This window comes from Populus trichocarpa, chromosome 8 (assembly GCF_000002775.5).
Source record: "Populus trichocarpa isolate Nisqually-1 chromosome 8, P.trichocarpa_v4.1, whole genome shotgun sequence".
Taxonomy (NCBI): Eukaryota; Viridiplantae; Streptophyta; class Magnoliopsida; order Malpighiales; family Salicaceae; genus Populus; species Populus trichocarpa.
The window spans coordinates 12,358,786-12,377,238 of record NC_037292.2 but is presented as its reverse complement, the minus strand read 5'-3'; the positions used below and the strand labels follow the sequence as shown (position 1 = coordinate 12,377,238).

The 18,453-nt window shown below is 37.9% G+C and overlaps 3 protein-coding genes, 1 long non-coding RNA gene and 1 pseudogene across 15 annotated transcripts; 4 read left to right on the top strand and 1 right to left on the bottom strand.

Moving 5' to 3' along the window:
- Nucleotides 1-736: 736 nt before the first annotated feature.
- Nucleotides 737-10,369, top strand: LOC7480931 (uncharacterized). 4 transcript variants are annotated; one of them, XM_024606690.2, is made up of 3 exons: nucleotides 737-876; nucleotides 6,978-7,691; nucleotides 8,920-10,369. In XM_024606690.2, exons 2-3 carry the CDS (start codon nucleotides 6,984-6,986, stop codon nucleotides 10,180-10,182), a joined length of 1,971 nt encoding a protein of 656 aa, XP_024462458.2. In that variant the 5' UTR covers nucleotides 737-876; nucleotides 6,978-6,983; the 3' UTR covers nucleotides 10,183-10,369. The 4 variants fall into 4 exon arrangements, with proteins under 4 accessions (XP_024462458.2, XP_052310951.1, XP_002312643.3 ...); XM_052454991.1 differs by lacking the exon at nucleotides 737-876 and adding an exon at nucleotides 2,170-2,314; XM_002312607.4 differs by lacking the exon at nucleotides 737-876 and adding an exon at nucleotides 4,075-4,227.
- LOC18101631 (pentatricopeptide repeat-containing protein At3g04130, mitochondrial-like) lies at nucleotides 936-2,450 on the top strand (annotated as a pseudogene).
- Nucleotides 10,370-10,715: 346 nt separating the features above from the next.
- On the top strand, nucleotides 10,716-13,566 carry LOC7480930 (lysine histidine transporter 2). The gene is made up of 7 exons (XM_002312606.3): nucleotides 10,716-11,336; nucleotides 11,495-11,878; nucleotides 12,054-12,447; nucleotides 12,617-12,722; nucleotides 12,848-12,939; nucleotides 13,003-13,071; nucleotides 13,176-13,566. The coding sequence occupies exons 1-7, from the start codon at nucleotides 11,161-11,163 to the stop codon at nucleotides 13,272-13,274; spliced, it is 1,320 nt and encodes a 439-aa protein (XP_002312642.1). The 5' UTR covers nucleotides 10,716-11,160; the 3' UTR covers nucleotides 13,275-13,566.
- Nucleotides 13,567-13,938: 372 nt separating this feature from the next.
- On the top strand, nucleotides 13,939-17,377 carry LOC18101630 (uncharacterized). Of its 8 annotated transcripts, XR_002983326.2 has the most exons (6): nucleotides 13,956-14,224; nucleotides 14,368-14,933; nucleotides 15,027-15,115; nucleotides 15,274-15,337; nucleotides 16,411-16,804; nucleotides 16,953-17,377. It is a non-coding gene; the product is annotated as an uncharacterized LOC18101630 (long non-coding RNA). The 8 variants fall into 8 exon arrangements; XR_002983324.2 differs by having other exon boundaries at nucleotides 13,939-14,224; nucleotides 14,368-14,499; nucleotides 14,573-14,933; nucleotides 15,027-16,804; XR_002983321.2 differs by having other exon boundaries at nucleotides 13,945-14,224; nucleotides 15,274-16,804.
- A 114-nt stretch (nucleotides 17,378-17,491) lies between these two features.
- Nucleotides 17,492-18,428, bottom strand: LOC7494786 (TLC domain-containing protein At5g14285). Of its 2 annotated transcripts, XM_024606953.2 has the most exons (2): nucleotides 18,224-18,428; nucleotides 17,492-18,151 (listed from the first exon to the last, which is right to left on the bottom strand). In XM_024606953.2, exons 1-2 carry the CDS (start codon nucleotides 18,426-18,428, stop codon nucleotides 17,682-17,684), a joined length of 675 nt encoding a protein of 224 aa, XP_024462721.2. In that variant the 3' UTR covers nucleotides 17,492-17,681. The 2 variants fall into 2 exon arrangements, with proteins under 2 accessions (XP_024462721.2, XP_002311728.4); XM_002311692.4 differs by having other exon boundaries at nucleotides 17,492-18,428.
- Nucleotides 18,429-18,453: the final 25 nt, after the last annotated feature.

Below are 18,453 nucleotides of genomic sequence, written 5' to 3'. Positions count from 1 at the left end.
AATTCATTGAATAATCAAAATTTATCTTTATCAAAATTATTTTTTATTCATTGTTTCAACTCCAATTAAAATTGATTTTATAATTTAAAATCATAATTATTATATTAGACTCAAAATTCAACTTGATTTAGGGTTTGAGTTGGTTAATTCATCTGATCAATTTTATAATAACAATGTAAATTTTTTAAAATTAATTTAATCAAGTTTTATCTAGATTGAATCGATCAACTAAAACATGTGTTAATCTATTGAATTACTAAAAATTAATCCGGTTAATAATTGATCTAGTTAATATTACTAAAAATTGATCCAGTTAATAATTAAAAGGATTCAAAAATAAATATAATTTACACTACATTCCAAATTAATAGATTAGTAGAGTATAATTTACACTACATTCCAAATTAATAGATTAGTAGAGTTTAAAATTATGATTAAAACATGTAGTATAAGTGGTTCCACAAATTTCAACTAGTAATCTTATAAATATAAAGAGAGGATAAAAGAACAAATTAAGCTATTTTCCTCTGAATTTGCCTCTAACAAAAGTGATAAAGTGGTTATATTTGAAATATTAATGGACGTTTTCATATTAAAAAAAAAAAACCTGAAGAAAATCGACCACTCATAATGATCATGGAGCAGACCGAACCCAACCCAAATCATAATAAGGCTCCATTCAGCCCATCCTTACTCGGAAAGGAGGCGGTTTCGGTGCTGGAGGTTGTTTTACCTAAATCAAAATAAGCCCAAGCTCTTGCTCGCCGGTTATTGCAGCCTATTACCATCATAGTCCAACACCACAAAGAAGCGCCGGAGTTTCTCCACAGAAGCTAGCTCTGGTGTTACTGGCGGTTCAGCTCTTCAATTTTTCAGGTATCTATTTTATTCTACTTGTTTATAGCTGTCGGAATTTTATTAAAAAACCAAGACAAATGAACATGGTGCCAATACTAAGAAGCTGTCTTAGAAACGCCCATCTTTTTAGTCGTTCTTCTTGTGTTTCTTCTCCACAATCATCTTCCCTGTTTACAAGCACTAAAATTTATCATCAAGAAAAGCGTCTAGACCCTAGAAATCAGTCGAGTGTTAACTTAGTCGCTGCTAAAGTTCGTGCGGGAAGCAGTCCTGATGAGATTCTTCTGTCTTTGGCGTACGATAAAGTGTGTAATAACATCGAGGTTTCTAATAGCCTTGTTGACAAATTGCTCTCCCGCTTTAAGGATGATTGGAAATATGCCTTGGGTGTTTTTAGATGGGCTAGATTACGCTCTGGCTATAAACATAGACCCAAGGCGTATGATATGATGGTGGGCAATCTGGGGAAAATGAAACAAATGGATCAAATGAGGGCTATTAGAGGAAATGAATCGAAATCATCTAGTTACACTCAACACTGTGGGTAAGGCCATTAAAAGGTTTTCTAGGGCAAGAGAATGAGAAGATGCTGTGAGGATGTTTGATGAGTTGGGAACTTTCAGGTTGGAGAAGAACACGGAGTCTATGAACTAGTTGCTTGTCACCCTTTGCAAAGAGGGCTATGTTGAGCAGGCCCGCGCTATCTTCTTGGAGCTTAAGTCGCATATTTGGCCTAATGCTCACACATTTAACATTTTAATTCATGGTTGGTGTAAAGCCAATCGGGTTGACGAAGCACTCTGGACTCTCCAAGAGATGAAAGGGTATGCTTGCCACCCTTGTGTAATCAGTTACTCCACCATCATCTTATTCTATTGCCGCCAATACAACTTTTATAAGGTTTATGAGCTCCTTGATGTGATGAAATGGAAGCACAAGGGTGCCCAACAAATGCTGTTACTTACACCACCATCACTGTTTTTTCTGGCCAAGTCACAAAATTTTGAGGAGGCTTTACAACTAGCTCAGAGGATGAAGTCAGCTGAATGTAAACCTGATACGGTTTTTTACAATTCCCTGATGGGAGAGCTGGTCGATTTCAGAAGGCCGTTGATTTTTTTTGAGGAGATGCCAAATACAGGGGTCTCTCGTGATCCATCTACCTATAACTCCATGATTGCTATGCTCTGTCATGATGGTCAAGTATCAAAGGCCCTTTCTCTTCTCAAGCAGATGGCAACGTTGGCACATTGCAAGCTTGTTGGTCAGGCGTTCTACCCATTGCTTAAGGCATGCTTTAGAATTGGAGACATGAATTTGTTGATTCAATTAATGGATGACATGGTGAAAAAGCATCAGCTAAGTCTTGATAGATCAGTCTATGCTCTTTTAATTCATGGCCTTTGCAGAGCAAACAAATGCGAGTGGGCTTGCCATCTGTTCAAGGAAATGATCGGTAAAAATATAGTACCAAAATATCAAACATGTCATTTGCTTTTGGAGGAGGTCAAACTAAAGAATATGTATGATACTGCTGAGAAAATTGAAGATTTCATGAAAAAATTATAAATGCACGGCACAAGCTTCCCTAATCCATGGTGAACATCTTCGAATCTTTTCTTCTTCATAAACTTATTTTTCTCCCATAGAATGTGGTATACTGATACATGGCATTTTAGCATGCTGGTGCTATTTTTGGTCAATTTAGGATGCCTTTACTGATAGCTTTTTTTTGTTTTCTTTCCTTTTCTTTTTGGTTCTTCGTTCATTAAAGAAAAAACTGGTGTTTGGTAGATTTAGTTCATGTTTTTGCACTTGAACTGTTAATCAAATCAAGGTTTGGATCACGATTGCAAAGACATTTTCCTGATAATGAATCATATAAATCAATGAGTCACAGGATTTGTAGACAAATTCAAAAGGTTAAATTACCCAAAATTATCTTGAACGGGTCGAATTGAACCTAGCTCTTGACCTTTAATTTGTTTCATTTAAATACCTCCAACTATTTTTTTGGTAAAAAATAGGTTTTTCTGTTAATTTTGACCGTAAAATGATAGCCTAGAAACACAACATGTATAAAAAAAGCTAACAGAAGGACGGAAACTTGATGGACGAGTCTGTTTTTATCAAAAAATAATCCATGGTATTCAAATAAAAGAAATGTTATATCATATTCTTGGAATTAGTCCTGCGGACACTCCCTGTGCTGCAACTTACCTTGAAAAAGACACACCTCGTGGTTTTTTGCATCCATTGACTATCTTCTTTCGAAAAACTATCAATAGGCCCTCCCATGGCTTCCATCCAAAAGCATGTCGTGAATGTTTCGACACCCTTATCAGAGCATTATAGTTCAAATTTAGAAGGTATTTACTTCAAGTTTAATAAGTAATTGAGGTAATTTGGGGCAACCCCTTGTGTGGGGGTTAATGCACAGCGACAATGGTGGATGATGAAAGCCAAAGGGGTTGTATTACTTCCATTGATAGCGTGCTCGGTACATTAAGCTGGCTACTCGAGTTCTTAAGTTTGATATTCAACGCACCTCTGGTTTTAGTTCTATAATGCCTATGGTTTATTCTTTCTAGTAACTTGTGATGGTTGGGTGATGAGAAGAGGACTTGCCAGTTAGATTTTATATTCTGAATTCACCGATTCTTAGCACGATTTCGGTCCTTTTTGGCCTCGTTGAGAATACCCGAACCAAAAATGTTTTGAAGGCAAGATTTCCCATGAACACGTAACATGCTAATGACTACTGCTGATTTTTCCTGAAACAGTGGATCATATGGCAGTGGATTGAAGATAATAATTCAATTTCCCCTCTGCGTGATTTGAGTTGCTAGTTTTGGTTTTGATACTGTGGTTTTACCCTTCGTTTTGGTTCTACTAAGAGAGGTTGGTCTATGACAACTCTCCGTGATGATCTTACAATCCAATCCCTGTTTTTAATTTTAAGGTTAAACGTTAGTGGAGCTCACACACTTGACTAAAGATCCCAGATGACATAGCTTGTCTCTTCTCTTTGAATCCATCGAGTTTCGAATGATTTGGTAGATCACTAACTTGAGATCTTTGCTGTTTTGTGCTTGCAATCTAGTATATATCATTATCAGCTGGTTTGACTCTTCGGTGCACATCAAAGATGCAGCGTCACATGATCTTGTCTGTGTGATCAGATAACAATTAAATAATTGTAGGAAAACCATATCTCGTGATCCAATGTTGGTGACAGGTGACGAGAAGTAAAACAAAAACAAGAAGTGACTGGATGGGCCATGGAATTGCTTTCACGAGGATGTCCTCGGAGAACATGAAGCCAACCATGCATGTGCAACATGGGCCAGTTTTCGAGTATTTTATCAGGTAAACCGGTAAATCTTTTCTTACTGTACTTGAAAGCATCTTTCTCCCGTAGCAAACCCTCCTCCTGTCTATACATGGAAGAACTCAAACTGATTGATAGAGAATTCATTTAAGTTGCTTTCATAGAAAAGAAGTCTTGACGTAGATGATGCTTTCTTCATGTATTTCAGAACGGAATTTAATCTTGATTGACATATATAAATCGTTTTGAGAATCTAACATAAAGTACTATACCTCATTTACTCCTCTGATATTACTAGTTTGAGTCTTTCAAATCTTAGAGCTATTAGAGACTTACATGGTCGTTAATTTTAGGATCCGTAGAATTAGTCGAGGTATGCACAAGCTAACCCGAACACCCACGTTAATATAAAATAGAGGTCAATAGTTAACCCCTGCAGGAAGTTAATCCTGAGGGGTCTAGCTCAACTGATCAGGTTCTTAATTTACTTCTCATAGATTACTAGTTCGAGTTTCACAAACCTCGTGGCTACTGGAGGCTTACATGGTCGTTAACTTCAAGGTCTGTAGGATTAGTTAAGGTGCGCTCAAACTAACCCGAACATTGATAAAACGCCACATAATAGGTTGAATAGCATGCACAATATTTACAGGCCTGGTTTAAATATTTGAGGGTCGGTTTGGTGAGCCGGCAGTGCTTCGAAGTGATCGAGGTCAGTAACAAGATTGGAGCAGATAGCAAGGGGGATTATTACAGTGAAATTTGGATTGGCTACTTTGTTTTTTTTTTTTTTTGGTTCGAAGTAGAGACTGAGTGATTTCTGTGCAGTCCAATTTGTTGGATTGCTATCGTCAAATCTTTGTCCTCTTTTTGGAACACTGTTTGAAAACACGGTTGAGAAACTGTTTTTTTTTTTAAGAATTTAATTTTTGTTTTTTTTATATTGTTTTTATATATTAATGTTAAAAATAATTTTTTAAAAATAAAAAAATATTATTTTAATATATTTTTAATAAAAAAAATTAAATTACAATAGCTCGTGCTGCTCTAATGGAAAATATCAGTCGGCATGTTACACCTACCACATGGTCGGTTCCAGCTCTTACAATAAATTGACAGCCATTGGATCATTCCTTGAGCTATCCAATCAAAGGATATGATTTGCTTGTACTGCAAAATCAATCAAGGTTTGCATCATATAAAGAAGAACAGATACATGCCAACTATTTTTTAAAAATATTTTTTATTTAAAAATATATTAAATTATTTTTTTATTTTTTTAACATTATTATATTTAAATATTTTAAAAAATATTAATTTAATTGTTTTTAAAATGAAACATATTTTACATTCCTATACACTCACTAAATATTTTTCAAATAGCTTTTTACTTATAAATATATTAAAATAACTTTTTTCATGTATTTTTTTTATTTTTTATATTAATATATCAAAATAGTAAAAATATTAAAAAAATATTAATTTAATTATTTTTAAAGAAATTTTTTTTTAAAATAACAGAAACAGAAATTGTTCTGCCACCCCCTAATAAGTCAACCTGATTGTGCTGCTCTTAAAACACTTTATTTTAAGACAACAGAATCAACAACCGACACTGTCCTGGTATCTACTTAAGCAGCTAAGTTTCTAGCTGGATCAACACTAAAATGCAAGGAACCAGCGAATGAAAGGAGAGATCTTGCGACATAATCACGGGGGCAACTCCTAGAGCGAGAGGAAAAATTAATGAAACATCAATTTGATTGACTGATGGTTTGTAAGTAACTGGGTGGAGGTTTTTTATTAGTGGAGTTAGATGCATTAGCCTAACAAACTTCGGTTGCATTAACGGCAGAATGAAGCCATTAATGAATGTGCTTTGTCTGTCACTGTCCTTGAACATAGTTAACAGACCGGATAATGAGTTGCGCATCCTTGCATGGCTTTCTTCGTCCAATTATGCAAGTTCTGATAAGCTGGTGGCCTGGCTTGGGACATATATTAGTTAAGGCCATGGATGCTTTGAGTGCATAATGCAAAATTATAATATAGAAGGGGAGGGTGTTAAATACCTTGAATAGCAGATAATTTGATGCAAAAAGCCAAAGATACGAAAGCTATGTGAATTGGGAGAGAGTGTAGACCCATCCGTCCCTCGTTTCCTTGAAGGAAATGGAATTAAAGTTTCTTTTTCACGGACCAAAAGGAATCTAATGCAAACTCCTTTTCTCCACCACGAGAAAGAAAGAAATTTCCCAAAAGGCTAAAAACCAAGTGGTCATTTTCTTTATGTTATCTTCTGCAAACAGTTGAAAGGGTGGTATGGCTTGGCCTGTGTATCCTTTCTTCATTTCCTCTACTTTCACAAGATGCTCTTCTTCATTCATTGCATGTGGAGCCTCGTTTAAGCGACAGTTGCCCTCTTTGCCTCCTGTTCCCTCTATATCATCTGGTTTGCTGTGGGTTTCCTTTGATAGTTCTCTGTTTCTTCCCCTGTGCCTCGCTTAACTCCCACGAGCTGTGATCTAATTTTTATTCCTGAATTCCAATATTCCTTATCCCTGCAACTTTCCCAAAAACTTTCTCACATAAAAAGAATCAATTCCACTTTGAAAGGTTGAGCTAGCAATCATTACTAGCTGATGGCCTTTCACTCTTACCACTTTTGCTCTCATTTTCACAACTTCCCGCTGGATTCTTGAATTCTCTGCGTTTTCTTGATTAAAACATCTGCTGGGTACTTACTCAACTCTACTAATTATTACTGTTTTTTTATCATCGAATATAGGCAACGATGCCACCTTCGCACTTTCCTCTTAGGTGGGAAAGCACTGGAGATCAGTGGTGGTATGCGACACCCATTGATTTTGCAGCTGCTAATGGCCACTATGACTTGGTGAGGGAACTTCTTTACCTTGACACGAATCTCCTAATCAAACTCACTTCCCTTCGTCGGATTCGTCGGCTAGAAACTGTTTGGGACGACGAGGAGCAGTTCAATGATGTTGCCAAATGTCGTTCTCATGTAGCCAGGCAGCTCCTGCTAGAATGCGAAACAAAAAGAGGTCACAACACTCTCATTAGAGCTGGATATGGTGGTTGGCTTTTGTACACTGCTGCCTCGGCTGGTGATGGGAGCTTTGTCAAGGAATTGTTGGAGAGAGACCCTCTTCTTGTTTTTGGAGAAGGAGAATATGGTGTTACTGACATATTTTATGCCGCGGCCAGGAGCAGGAACTCTGAGGTTTTCAGGCTCTTGCTTGATTTCTCTATTTCACCACGTTGTGGCCTTGGCTCTGGAGGAGAGTTGGTAGAGCAGCAGATTGAGAGTCATTCGGAATTTAACTGGGAGATGATGAATAGAGCTGTCCATGCTGCGGCTAGAGGTGGGAATTTGGAGATCTTGAAGGAGCTTCTAGGAGATTGCTCTGATATTCTGGCTTATAGAGATGCTCAAGGGTCCACGGTCTTACATGCTGCCGCAGGGAGGGGGCAGGTCGAGGTAAGGCCTATTCTGTTTTGTGCTTTTTCAGTAACTCTAGATACTCGTTCTTGTACTTCTAGTTTCATGGTCAGAAGCTTTACTGATATCTTAGTTTGCTGGTGCATGGTTGTCATTCCTTTCCTCTTTTCTGAGTACATGTTCCAAGTGCATTAAGTTATTATGATGTAGAAAGGACAGTCATCTAATATTAAATGACTGGTAGAGAAAGATTGATTTCCCCCATTTGAGGAAAGGACCTGTTTGTGATGCTTTTGATTAGACTCCTTGATTGCTCCTGGTTTAATTCCCCCCCTTGTTTCAACAGTTCACATCTTTCATTGGTTTTAAGTGAATTTCTCCACCTATGATTTTAGAATATGTTAAGATACAGGTTTGCTTATGCATATGAGTTGGAGTAGGGAGGATTTCATAGGTTGATATTTATGACTTGCAAATCCTGAAACTGCTAGTAGCATAGTCAGTAAAGCATGAAGTTAGAATTAAGCTCTGCTTATGGGTGATACCATTTTTTAACTCATGAGCCTTTACTATACTGATTGTTGAATTTTATCTGACTTTTCTCAAATAGTACTTAAGACCAAGGATTCAATAAGTTCCTCAAAAATGAAACGAAGCCGTATGCAATAGTGCAGTTACATGATGCCATTTCCATCCAAATTTCCATTTCTGAGACCTGCCATCCTTGAAACACATGTTTGTCGGTGTACCATTTGGATTTTTGTTGTTCAGGTGCCAATTTTATCATCAGTTCATATTTTATGAGCCTTCTTCAAATCAAGAACCTTGACTTATCAAATAGGTATTAAGCCTTTTCTGGGAGAATCCCATATTGCTGTTAGCCGCAATGCATACATTGGCAGAAGTCCCATATTGCTGGTTCTTACAGTAAGAGTCTACTCATTTTACTTCTTGAAAGAAATGGCCAACAGATCATAGGAGTTATCTTTTCTTTTTTACTTCTGTTTGATGGACTGGCTATCAGATGTCAGGAACGCTCCTATCTACTCACGTGGAATCTCATGATTGGAAATGTTTTATATCTAGAGCCCATCTGCTGGCATGTAATTGCATACCTATCGCGAGTCCATTTCTGTTACTATTACCCCTTCATTTTTTATTTTGTGCTCGTGCAGGGACGAATCCACTTTGTTCTTCATGGTGATATCCCTATCCTTTGGACCTAAGAAAAGTAGCACTTACAGAATAATCTATCCTGTTCATGCAGGTGGTTAAGGATCTTATTACATCCTTTGATATCATTGCCTCCAAAGATTATCAAGAGAACACAGCACTGCATGTGGCTGCTTACAGGGGTTACTTAGCTGTGGCAGAGGTTCTGATACTTGCATCTCCCTCACTCGCAACCTTTACAAACAGCTATGGAGATACTTTTCTCCATATGGCAGTGTCAGGTTTTCGAACCTCTGGTTTTCGAAGAGTGGATTGGCAGATTGAGCTCATCAAGCAGTTAGCAAGTGGTAAAATTTTGAATATCAAAGATGTCATCAATGTCAAGAACAATGATGGAAGAACAGTTCTTCATTTGGCTGTAATCGAGAATATTCAGTCTGATCTGGTGGAACTTCTCATGACTGTACCATCAATCAACTTAAATATCCGTGATGCAAATGCCATGACTCCACTAGATCTCCTCAAGCAACGACCGAGATCAGCATCTTCTCAAATCTTAATAAAGGAGCTGATTTCAGCCGGGGGGATCTCTAATTGTCAGGATAACATAGCTAGAAGTGCTATGGTTTCCCATCTGAAAGGGCATGGTATAGGAATGAGTCCTGGCACTTCTTTTAGAATTCCAGATGCAGAGATATTCTTGTACACTGGTATCGAGAACGCATTTGATGCCAGTTGTGATGACACAAGTGTTGGTGACAATTCATGCTTTAGCGATCCAAGTGATATTGACATGGGTAACTCACTGGACAACAAAAAATCAGGTTCTGTAAATAATACTGCAAGGCGTCTCAGGTCTCTCCTTCAGTTGCCCAGGAGGAAAGAGAAAAAAGCTGCTTTTATGGAATTAGAAGATGACGACCCTTTGAACTCATTTAATTTATGCCAAACCTTGGAAGACCGTCCAATTCCTCTCCGGCAGAGATACTCAAAACTGTTTTCCTTCTCAACCAACAAAAGGACATTTTCTGGAAGGAGCAGTCTTCCAAGTCCATTAACTAGAAAGAAATTTACCATCGGGCTAATGCATGGTGTTATTCAGGCAAAACAACATTTAGCCGTTTCACCTTCAAGTCCCTTTCCAAGGTCATCCCTGTCTTCGCCCATTTCATTGGATAAAGAAAAGGACATCGATATTGCAGGAACCTCATACTCAAATCAGCCATTAAAACATAAGCAAGCATCCTTCAACAAGAAGTTGATGAACCAGTACTTTTGTTTTGGTGCACAAGGTCTAACAGTGGAAGCTTCAGGGACAAATCAGAGCTACAAGCATGCCAATCCATTAGTAGCCTGAATTGATTGTAAAAAGACTTGGGAGTTTTGGCAGGATCCTCAGAGAGTAGAATTTTTGTTTAGGAATCCAAGGTGTTCGTTCCACATTTTAGTTTTATTGTGTGTGTGTATACTGATTGTCTTAGTCTGAATAATGTTTAAAGGAGTTTTATTAATAAATATCGAAACTCTGCTATTACATTTCTTAATTCACAGTTGAACTTTTTTCAGTATATTAACTGTTTGATTCTAACAAAACTGACTATGGAATCGAACTCATATATTCAGAAACGATTTACCATAATGTTGAGTGGTGAGCTTGCAAAACAGTACCTTGTCATATGCTTTAATGTCCTTGCAGATATCTAAAGCTGATGTTGAAGTTGATTGAAACACTTACTTCAGCGACAAGTAAGAAACAAGACAACAACATGGCAAGGACATCTAATTATAGCTGATTCCCTGCACTGCTTTAGACATCAGTCTCCCCCGTACACGCATCTTTCTAGCTTATTGATCTAATTATAGCCAGCTTTTTGGAGGAATTTTCGATCAACTAGTGGCTAATATATATCAGTATCAAATTAAAGATTCAACATGCCATTTTCAAACATGCACGAATTTACTAACGAAGCCCCTCCTGTGGATATAGATACCACACAGGATAAGGGTATGTTGGTACTTTTAACGGTGGTATCCCATGTCCCTCCACGGATGGCTTAGTTAGATTCAAAATTCGGTTATGAAGCGAAATAGCATCCTGAGCCACCAACTGTCACGAATTTGCCATCTTTGTTCTAAGGATCATCTGATAATTACAGCATCCTCCACACTATCATCTCATATACAATTGCGTTTCTTTGTGCTGATTTCATTAGAGCTTCCTGTATATACAGCTCGAGGAGAACTAAAGGATCCACAAGGCCCTAAGATTGCTTGGATCAGCCAACTGTTCTGCGACTTTGTTTCGTTAAGTTAACTCGCAAGCTTGATTGTAATTATGGCTTACAACGAGTCACGGAATGATGCAGCAGCAAAAGAGAAGGCCATAGATGATTGGCTTCCAATCACTTCCTCTAGGAAAGCCAAATGGTGGTACTCAACCTTCCACAATGTTACTGCCATGGTTGGTGCTGGTGTCCTTAGCCTCCCCTATGCCATGGCTCAACTTGGATGGTATATATGCTTGATTTTCTATCATGATCGGACCATTTTTAAAGATGATATTGAATTAATTTGGCTGCTAAATAATCGGTATATATACGTAGATCAATATATGTGTGTGTGTAGGAGCATATCTAATACTCCCTTGTTCTGCATTAATGAAATTACAGGGGACCAGGAATCGCCATACTTGTTTTGTCATGGGTGATCACGTTGTACACTCTGTGGCAAATGGTCGAAATGCATGAGATGGTGCCTGGCAAGCGATTTGACAGGTACCATGAGCTAGGGCAACATGTGTTTGGAGACAAGCTGGGTCTCTGGATTGTTGTGCCACAGCAACTAATTGTTCAAGTTGGAGTAAATATTGTCTACATGGTTACTGGAGGAAAATCATTGAAGAAGTTCCATGATGTGGTTTGCCCCAACTGCAAAGACATCAGGCTAACATACTTCATCATGATTTTCGCCTCAGTTCAGATGGTACTGGCTCATCTTCCCAATCTCAACTCCATTAGTGTAATCTCGCTGGCTGCAGCAGTCATGTCCTTAAGGTACGTACATATGTGCCCAGCCATTAAATACAAATGGCTGTTGTAACTAATATCTTTGTAACAATGTTACAATTCCCTTACAAGCATAATTATTTAAATTACCATCCGTTTTAGATCTATATGCATAATCCAATTAGACCCTTCTTAATTTGGATATCATGATGATTGCTTGCAGTTACTCTACAATTGCTTGGGCTGTCACGCTTAACAAGGGGGTTCAGCCTGATGTCGACTACAGCTACAAAGCAAGAACTAGAACAGGAGCTTTCTTTGACTTTATCACTGCCTTGGGTGATGTAGCTTTTGCATATGCTGGTCACAATGTGGTCTTGGAGATTCAAGCAACAATCCCTTCTTCTCCAGAGAAGCCTTCCAAGAAACCCATGTGGAGAGGAGCTTTCCTTGCATATCTCGTCGTCGCCTTCTGCTACTTCCCAGTTGCCTTGATTGGATACTGGTGTTATGGCAACAGCGTGGACGACAACATTCTAATCTCACTGCAGAAACCATCTTGGCTTATTGCAGCTGCTAACATGTTTGTTGTCATTCATGTTATTGGAAGCTACCAGGTGCTCTTTTTTTTTAATATTATTAGTAATCATCAGTTCTATTTCTTATGAGTTGAGGCTTGGTCTATTCTCCTAGCCTACTGCACTTGCATGCACATGTATTGACTGATCGTGTGTGTATATATATATATATATATATATATATTCGTCTCTATGTTCCAATCTGCAGATATATGCAATTGCAGTGTTCGACTTGCTGGAAACTGCATTGGTGAAGAAACTCCACTTTTCTCCTTCTTTCATGCTTCGCTTTGTTACTCGCACGGTATATGTTGGTAAGTGCAGCTTCCAGGCCACTCTATTTTTCTATCAGCAAGCAAGCTACCTGTTCTGAATACCTCTGTAAGTCTGCATCTGCAACTTTGGGTGCTAAATCTTTTCTTCGACTTGGTTGCTTCAGGGCTCACAATGTTTGTTGGTATATGTATTCCATTCTTCAATGGCCTGCTTTCTTTCTTCGGAGGATTTGCTTTTGCCCCAACAACATACTTTGTAAGCTCTCAACCCTACTGCATATTTATGTTATAATTACTAAAAAAACTCTCCTGTTTGCAGCTCCCCTGCGTCATGTGGCTTTCCATCTACAAACCGAAGAGGTTCGGCTTCTCTTGGACAGCAAATTGGGTATGTAATCTTTAACAACCTGCACTGCTTCACGCACAAGTAATCAAATATTTCCTTGAGGCTTGAGCTGATTAATTTGATTTTAATTCAAAAATATTTTCCAGGTCTGCGTTATACTTGGCGTTCTCTTGATGATACTGTCACCCATTGGTGCCCTAAGGCATATCATCCTTACAGCCAAGGACTACGAATTCTTCTCATGAACATCTTTCCAAAAGCGATCACAAGGGCAGGGCAAATTTGGAGAGAGGGTATCAACAATTATTTTGCTGGTTGTGCCCTCAGCAGGAAACTCGAATTTAACAATTCTGGAATTTATGTTAGGGTTTCTCTTCATAACCATCAACATGATATGCAAATCCATCATTGCCTAGGTCTAGTAGAAGTGATTTTCTGTTATGCTAAGCAACACGTTGTTGCTTAATTTTATGTACAAAATCAAAAAAAGTTGTACATAAAGCATCAAAATAGATTTTGATATGAGATTTGCAGCTAGCCATGTGTTGATCTTTCAAGATTAGCTGGTTCAAAGTTCAAGGTGTAGCTCAATCTTCTTTCTTAAAGTTTCGAGGTTCAACGCTTGTATGGCTCATATACCATGCACAAAAAAAGGAAAGAACAGCACAAACGTGGAGTTCTTGTGTTTCTATAAATCTATGATAAAAGCACAACAGCAGGTGAAAATTGTTTCGAAGTAAACTTTCTCATCTGATCCTGAAGAACCTCAGGAAAGAGAGCAGAATCGAAATCGATGAATTTTTTTTTTGGAAGTGAAAGAAAAAACCCAAATATATTTTTTAGATGTTTTTAAAATATATATATAAAAAATATCAATTTAATATTTTTTAATTAAAAAATATTTTTAACATACAAAGGTAAATACACAGAATTTAAAAGCATATGAAAGGCATTAACCGTCAACTTGTCTTGAGAGAGAGAATCTCCTTTCTCTTATTTAAACTTTGACATTTTATATCCGAGAAAACATGAAAAAATATAGAAAAAAAAAATATTTTCCCCCTTAATTTTCTTGCAATGCCACTGGTTCAGGTCCTGATCATATTTTTTTATGATTAGGTCTTTCTTTCTGTATAAGTTACAATCTGAAGCCATCATCCATCGTCTCAAGCTGGGAGATTTACTATCTCAATAGGTGATTTTTTGTTCCCCCTCAATGTTTTTTTTTCTTTATTATTTTTCATGATTATTTATTTATATTTTTAATTTTCACATAAGTAAAAACAAATAAATTTCTTTCAATCTTAACCGTGTGAGCGGAATGTGAATACGTCGCAGGCAACTCTATGAATCGACAGATCAAAATGGTGAAATGGATGGGTTTTTGTTGCGCTTGCAAAATGAACTGAAAGAAGCTGTTGTTAAAGAGGAACCCAATCTGCATATCTATCCAAGCAAAGATGTGGACATGTGAGTGGTTTATTTGATTGCTGTTTCTTTGTTTTGCTATTAATTTGTTTCGACGTGGACTGAAAATGTCCAGGATCTTGAATTATGATGAAGAAGATTTGAAAGAAGAAATCCCCAGCACTCCAACAGACAAATCTCTAAAACTCTACTTGGAGCCATCTGATTCAACATCCAAATTGTGTGTAAATGGCTATTCTTTTGGGAAACCATCAGAACATGTGACACCCTTTGGACGATGTACTGATAAGTTTGTGGTCAAATTCAACATTGATAACCTTTCAGATGTGGAGAACGATGATGATGAGCATGGCCATGGGAAACTTGAGGATGAAATTATTAAGAGGGCTTAACCCTTGCAAGAGGTGTTCTTGATAGTCCATGGATTGGGACCAGATCCTGGTTGAAGGTTCATGTATGAGAGGATTGAAGATAGGGTATATGATACTTCTTACTGCATAAACTATAAAGTGGTTCTTCTTACCTCCACTTTTTCTGTATTGCACTAACATAATTCTCTCATTGTTTAGTTTAATGCACTTGAAAATGGGATTAGAAAGTACGCAACTGCACTTTTCACTTCTAGGCTGATGAGGAACCGAGGGACCCCACAGTTGAGGTAACTTGGCTGCTGTTTGCTTTAATGATATTTATGTAACTTGGCTGCTGTTTGCTTTAATGATATTTATGTATTTATTCGCATTCAGATAAGTACAATCATTTCAGCATGTAATACCATGGCTTGCTTATCTTTGATGGATATAAATAACTGTATAGGGACCCTGACATATCAATTTTGTTATTATTTCTTGTATCCGGGGGACCCTGACATATCAATTATGTAAGTATTTCTTGTATCCAGGTTTCTTCCTACACCCTCTTCTTTTATTGGCTTTTTTTTGGGCTAAAAAATAAGATTTTTTTAGTTGGCCTTTGATGAATTAATTGCTCTCTAAATTCTTCGTTATGCTTTATGTTAAGAACTTCCATGCTTATAAAGTCGTGCATTCGTGCATTTGATTTGAACTATTGTTTCAAAGAAGTATATTTGCTGTTGGAATGATTTGTTGTGATGGAGAAGGGCGTCTAAATGAGAAGGTCCATCATGCTGCAAAGCAGGTAGAAGAAGTGCCAGGAGTTTCCTTTATGCTATTCATTTGCATCAATCAACTTGGAAGGGACATGTATATTAGGAATTTCATGATCAAGTAGATTTACTTGCTGGTATCTTTAAGCAATACTGCAACGATGCCAATTGATGGTCTGAAATATGGTCTCTTTGGAAGAAATCTGTGTGTCAGGCAATGTGATAAACATAACTGTATTGGCCTCTCCAAAGTCCCTGCTTGGCCATGTTTGTCCCTGACGGGGTTGTGTCCAGGATAAAGCAGGACCAAGTTTTCCAATCCCTTGATTTGTAGTCAAAAGATCTGACAGACGAGGTGTTCTTGGATATTTTTGTCATATGAAAGATAGTCACAGGGAGGAGACTGTTAAATGCTAATCCTGATTATGTGTGCCATATCTTTGCAATAGTAATATCAGCTGTATGTAGCTTTGTCTTCTGCATTACACGGGGATATTAGAATAACACTGTTTCTTGTGTTTGATCATACGCCACACATACCATGTTGTGTTATTTCTTGTGTTTGATCATACGCCACACATACCATGTTTCATAGCTGTTGCTGGCGTGGATGGTATAAATGATTCACTTTTATGGGATTAAAATTGTAGAGCATTTGACAGAAAACATGGAATTAAAATAACTACTTTAGACAATAATTCACTTATCTGTCAATGTTTTAATTCATAAGTCGCATTAGATATAATATTAAATTGAGCGCTCGCATTTGCTCTCTAGTATTCCTGCAATCTTTCAATCCTAAGGAAATAATTCTGTTGTCTTAACAGCTTATTACTTCGGGTCCTTCTACCACAACAGACAGCTTATTATTTGAGCCTCTGACTGAGCTGCAAGCATACGCAGGCAGAAAGTTACCTTAATTACTTATACTAGTATGATTTTTCTATTCTTGAATCTAATATCATGCTTGGGTTCCTTGCTGTCTCTGGAAATATCACGCCAGACTTATTGGCGCTGTTCTTAGATGGGGCTATTACTTGATTCTGAAAATTCAGAGATTAAGAAAGGGACTGTAGGCAGGAGCTTTGATGAGTTGTTTTGTCTGGAAATAATGAGAAGGGTAACTAGTCAAAAAGTGGTGAATTGTCTCCAGAAGCTCTTCACATCACCTCAGTTCCAGATTTTCTCATCCTGCCTTCAGACATGAAGTACTTTATAAAGGTAAACATAATGCCAAATACCTGATTCCTTACAGTTCTAGTCTCAATTTCAAGAAAATAAAACGCAAAATAGTTTCCAAAATGTAACTGACTGGTGGATGATGGATTCATCTTCTTCAAACCCTTTAACTGTGTGCTCTCTGGCGCAGGTGATTTTCCTGGTTGAAGGGGAAGAGCAAAGGAAGTCCATTTGCATAAACCCAGGAACACAGGCAAAGGGACAAGGAGGTGGCACTTTTGCTGAGCTCAAGTACCATGGGAGTCCTGACAAGATGAATGCTTCAATTACTATAGGCATACAAATACTGGACCTAAACTCAGTGAGGGATGTCCCAAACTCGAAATGGCACAAAGCTGGAGCACAAGATCAGAATTAAAGATCCAACACACCGAATGTTCAATTAATTGGAACAACAGTGGATTCTGGAAACTCGTTTTGATAGAAGATTTCCGCATGTTAGTAAATTAATTGCATGGGTTGAGTGATTCATGACCACCGGGATCAATCTTGTTCTTTTCTAACAATCGAACTCAGCATATTTGGTATAAATACATACTGTATTATATTCATTCACTTCACCTCTCAATGTTCTATGCAGTTATCTTAAGTTTAAAGCATAATTTTGTCAAGCATCTCAACCACTTTCGTCCCTGCAATAGATCATCAAAGTAATCACGCAAACACAGATGCTAGAAATCACTTGATCTCTGCTAAACAATTTCATTGATTAGATAAATGTTCTATCTTCTCCTAGCCCACCTATCAGTATAATTACAAACCCCCAAATTACAGGGCAGGGCATCATGACACATGTTAAACCCACAATTGCGAAAGCCAATTTAAATAATACAGCAACCCTCGAGAGAACCCCCGAACTCTACCCAACTTTCTTCTGTGCTCGATGGCTTCTCTCTCTAATCCATTCTGCCCAGAGATTTGAAACCCACAATATGCTAACCAATATTGCACTTCCAATCACAACCATCCAAGAAATCCAAGCCCATGCAGGAATCAAACCGTGAGCTCCTCCATTCAGATAAAACACCCCCATCTTAAACAAACAGACAGGACCGAGAATACCTCTAACGAGAGAGTAGAGGGCATAGAACGGAACCGCCAAAAATTCATGCAATCTTGCAGCGGCAGGAACATCAGCTTTCCGGCTACCGGCAATGCTCCAGACATTCTGGCAAGCACTTGTAACCTCGGCAAGTATGAGTAGCAGAAGAAGTCCGTGTGCTCCATAATGGATCATATAACGACAAGTGACAAACACATATAATGTTGCTAAATGGTGAAGTATGAAGAGAGTTTCATCAGGGAAGAATACCATGTAGTGAAGAAGGTCTGCCAAGAAGTAAGCCATACTGAAATCAAGGACTGTGTTTTCTAAAGCAGAGTTGGGATTAGCAAAGGTACCTAAGGTCTGGCTGTGTAGTAGTGCACGGACAGCCATAATAACCGCAGGACTGCCATGAGCTAGGGACATGAGGCAGCTTGAAGCTTCTTTTCGATGTTTCAGTTCCCAGTTTCGAAAAAACACAAAATAACCTAAAAAATACATGGAGATGAACCCAGCAAAGAATCTGGGTAGGGTTGGAAACACGAGAACTAGAGCATCCATATCACCCGGCTGCAGGTAATTAACA

Coding starts and splice junctions, on each gene's coding strand:
- LOC7494786 (XM_002311692.4), bottom strand. CDS start 18,428: ATGGATGCTCTAGTTCTCGTGTTTCCAACCCTACCCAGATTCTTTGCT.
- LOC7480930 (XM_002312606.3), top strand. CDS start 11,161: ATGGCTTACAACGAGTCACGGAATGATGCAGCAGCAAAAGAGAAGGCC. Junction 11,337..11,494: donor GCCATGGCTCAACTTGGATG/GTATATATGCTT, acceptor ATGAAATTACAG/GGGACCAGGAATCGCCATAC. Junction 11,879..12,053: donor GCAGCAGTCATGTCCTTAAG/GTACGTACATAT, acceptor GATTGCTTGCAG/TTACTCTACAATTGCTTGGG.
- LOC7480931 (XM_024606690.2), top strand. CDS start 6,984: ATGCCACCTTCGCACTTTCCTCTTAGGTGGGAAAGCACTGGAGATCAG. Junction 7,692..8,919: donor CAGGGAGGGGGCAGGTCGAG/GTAAGGCCTATT, acceptor CTGTTCATGCAG/GTGGTTAAGGATCTTATTAC.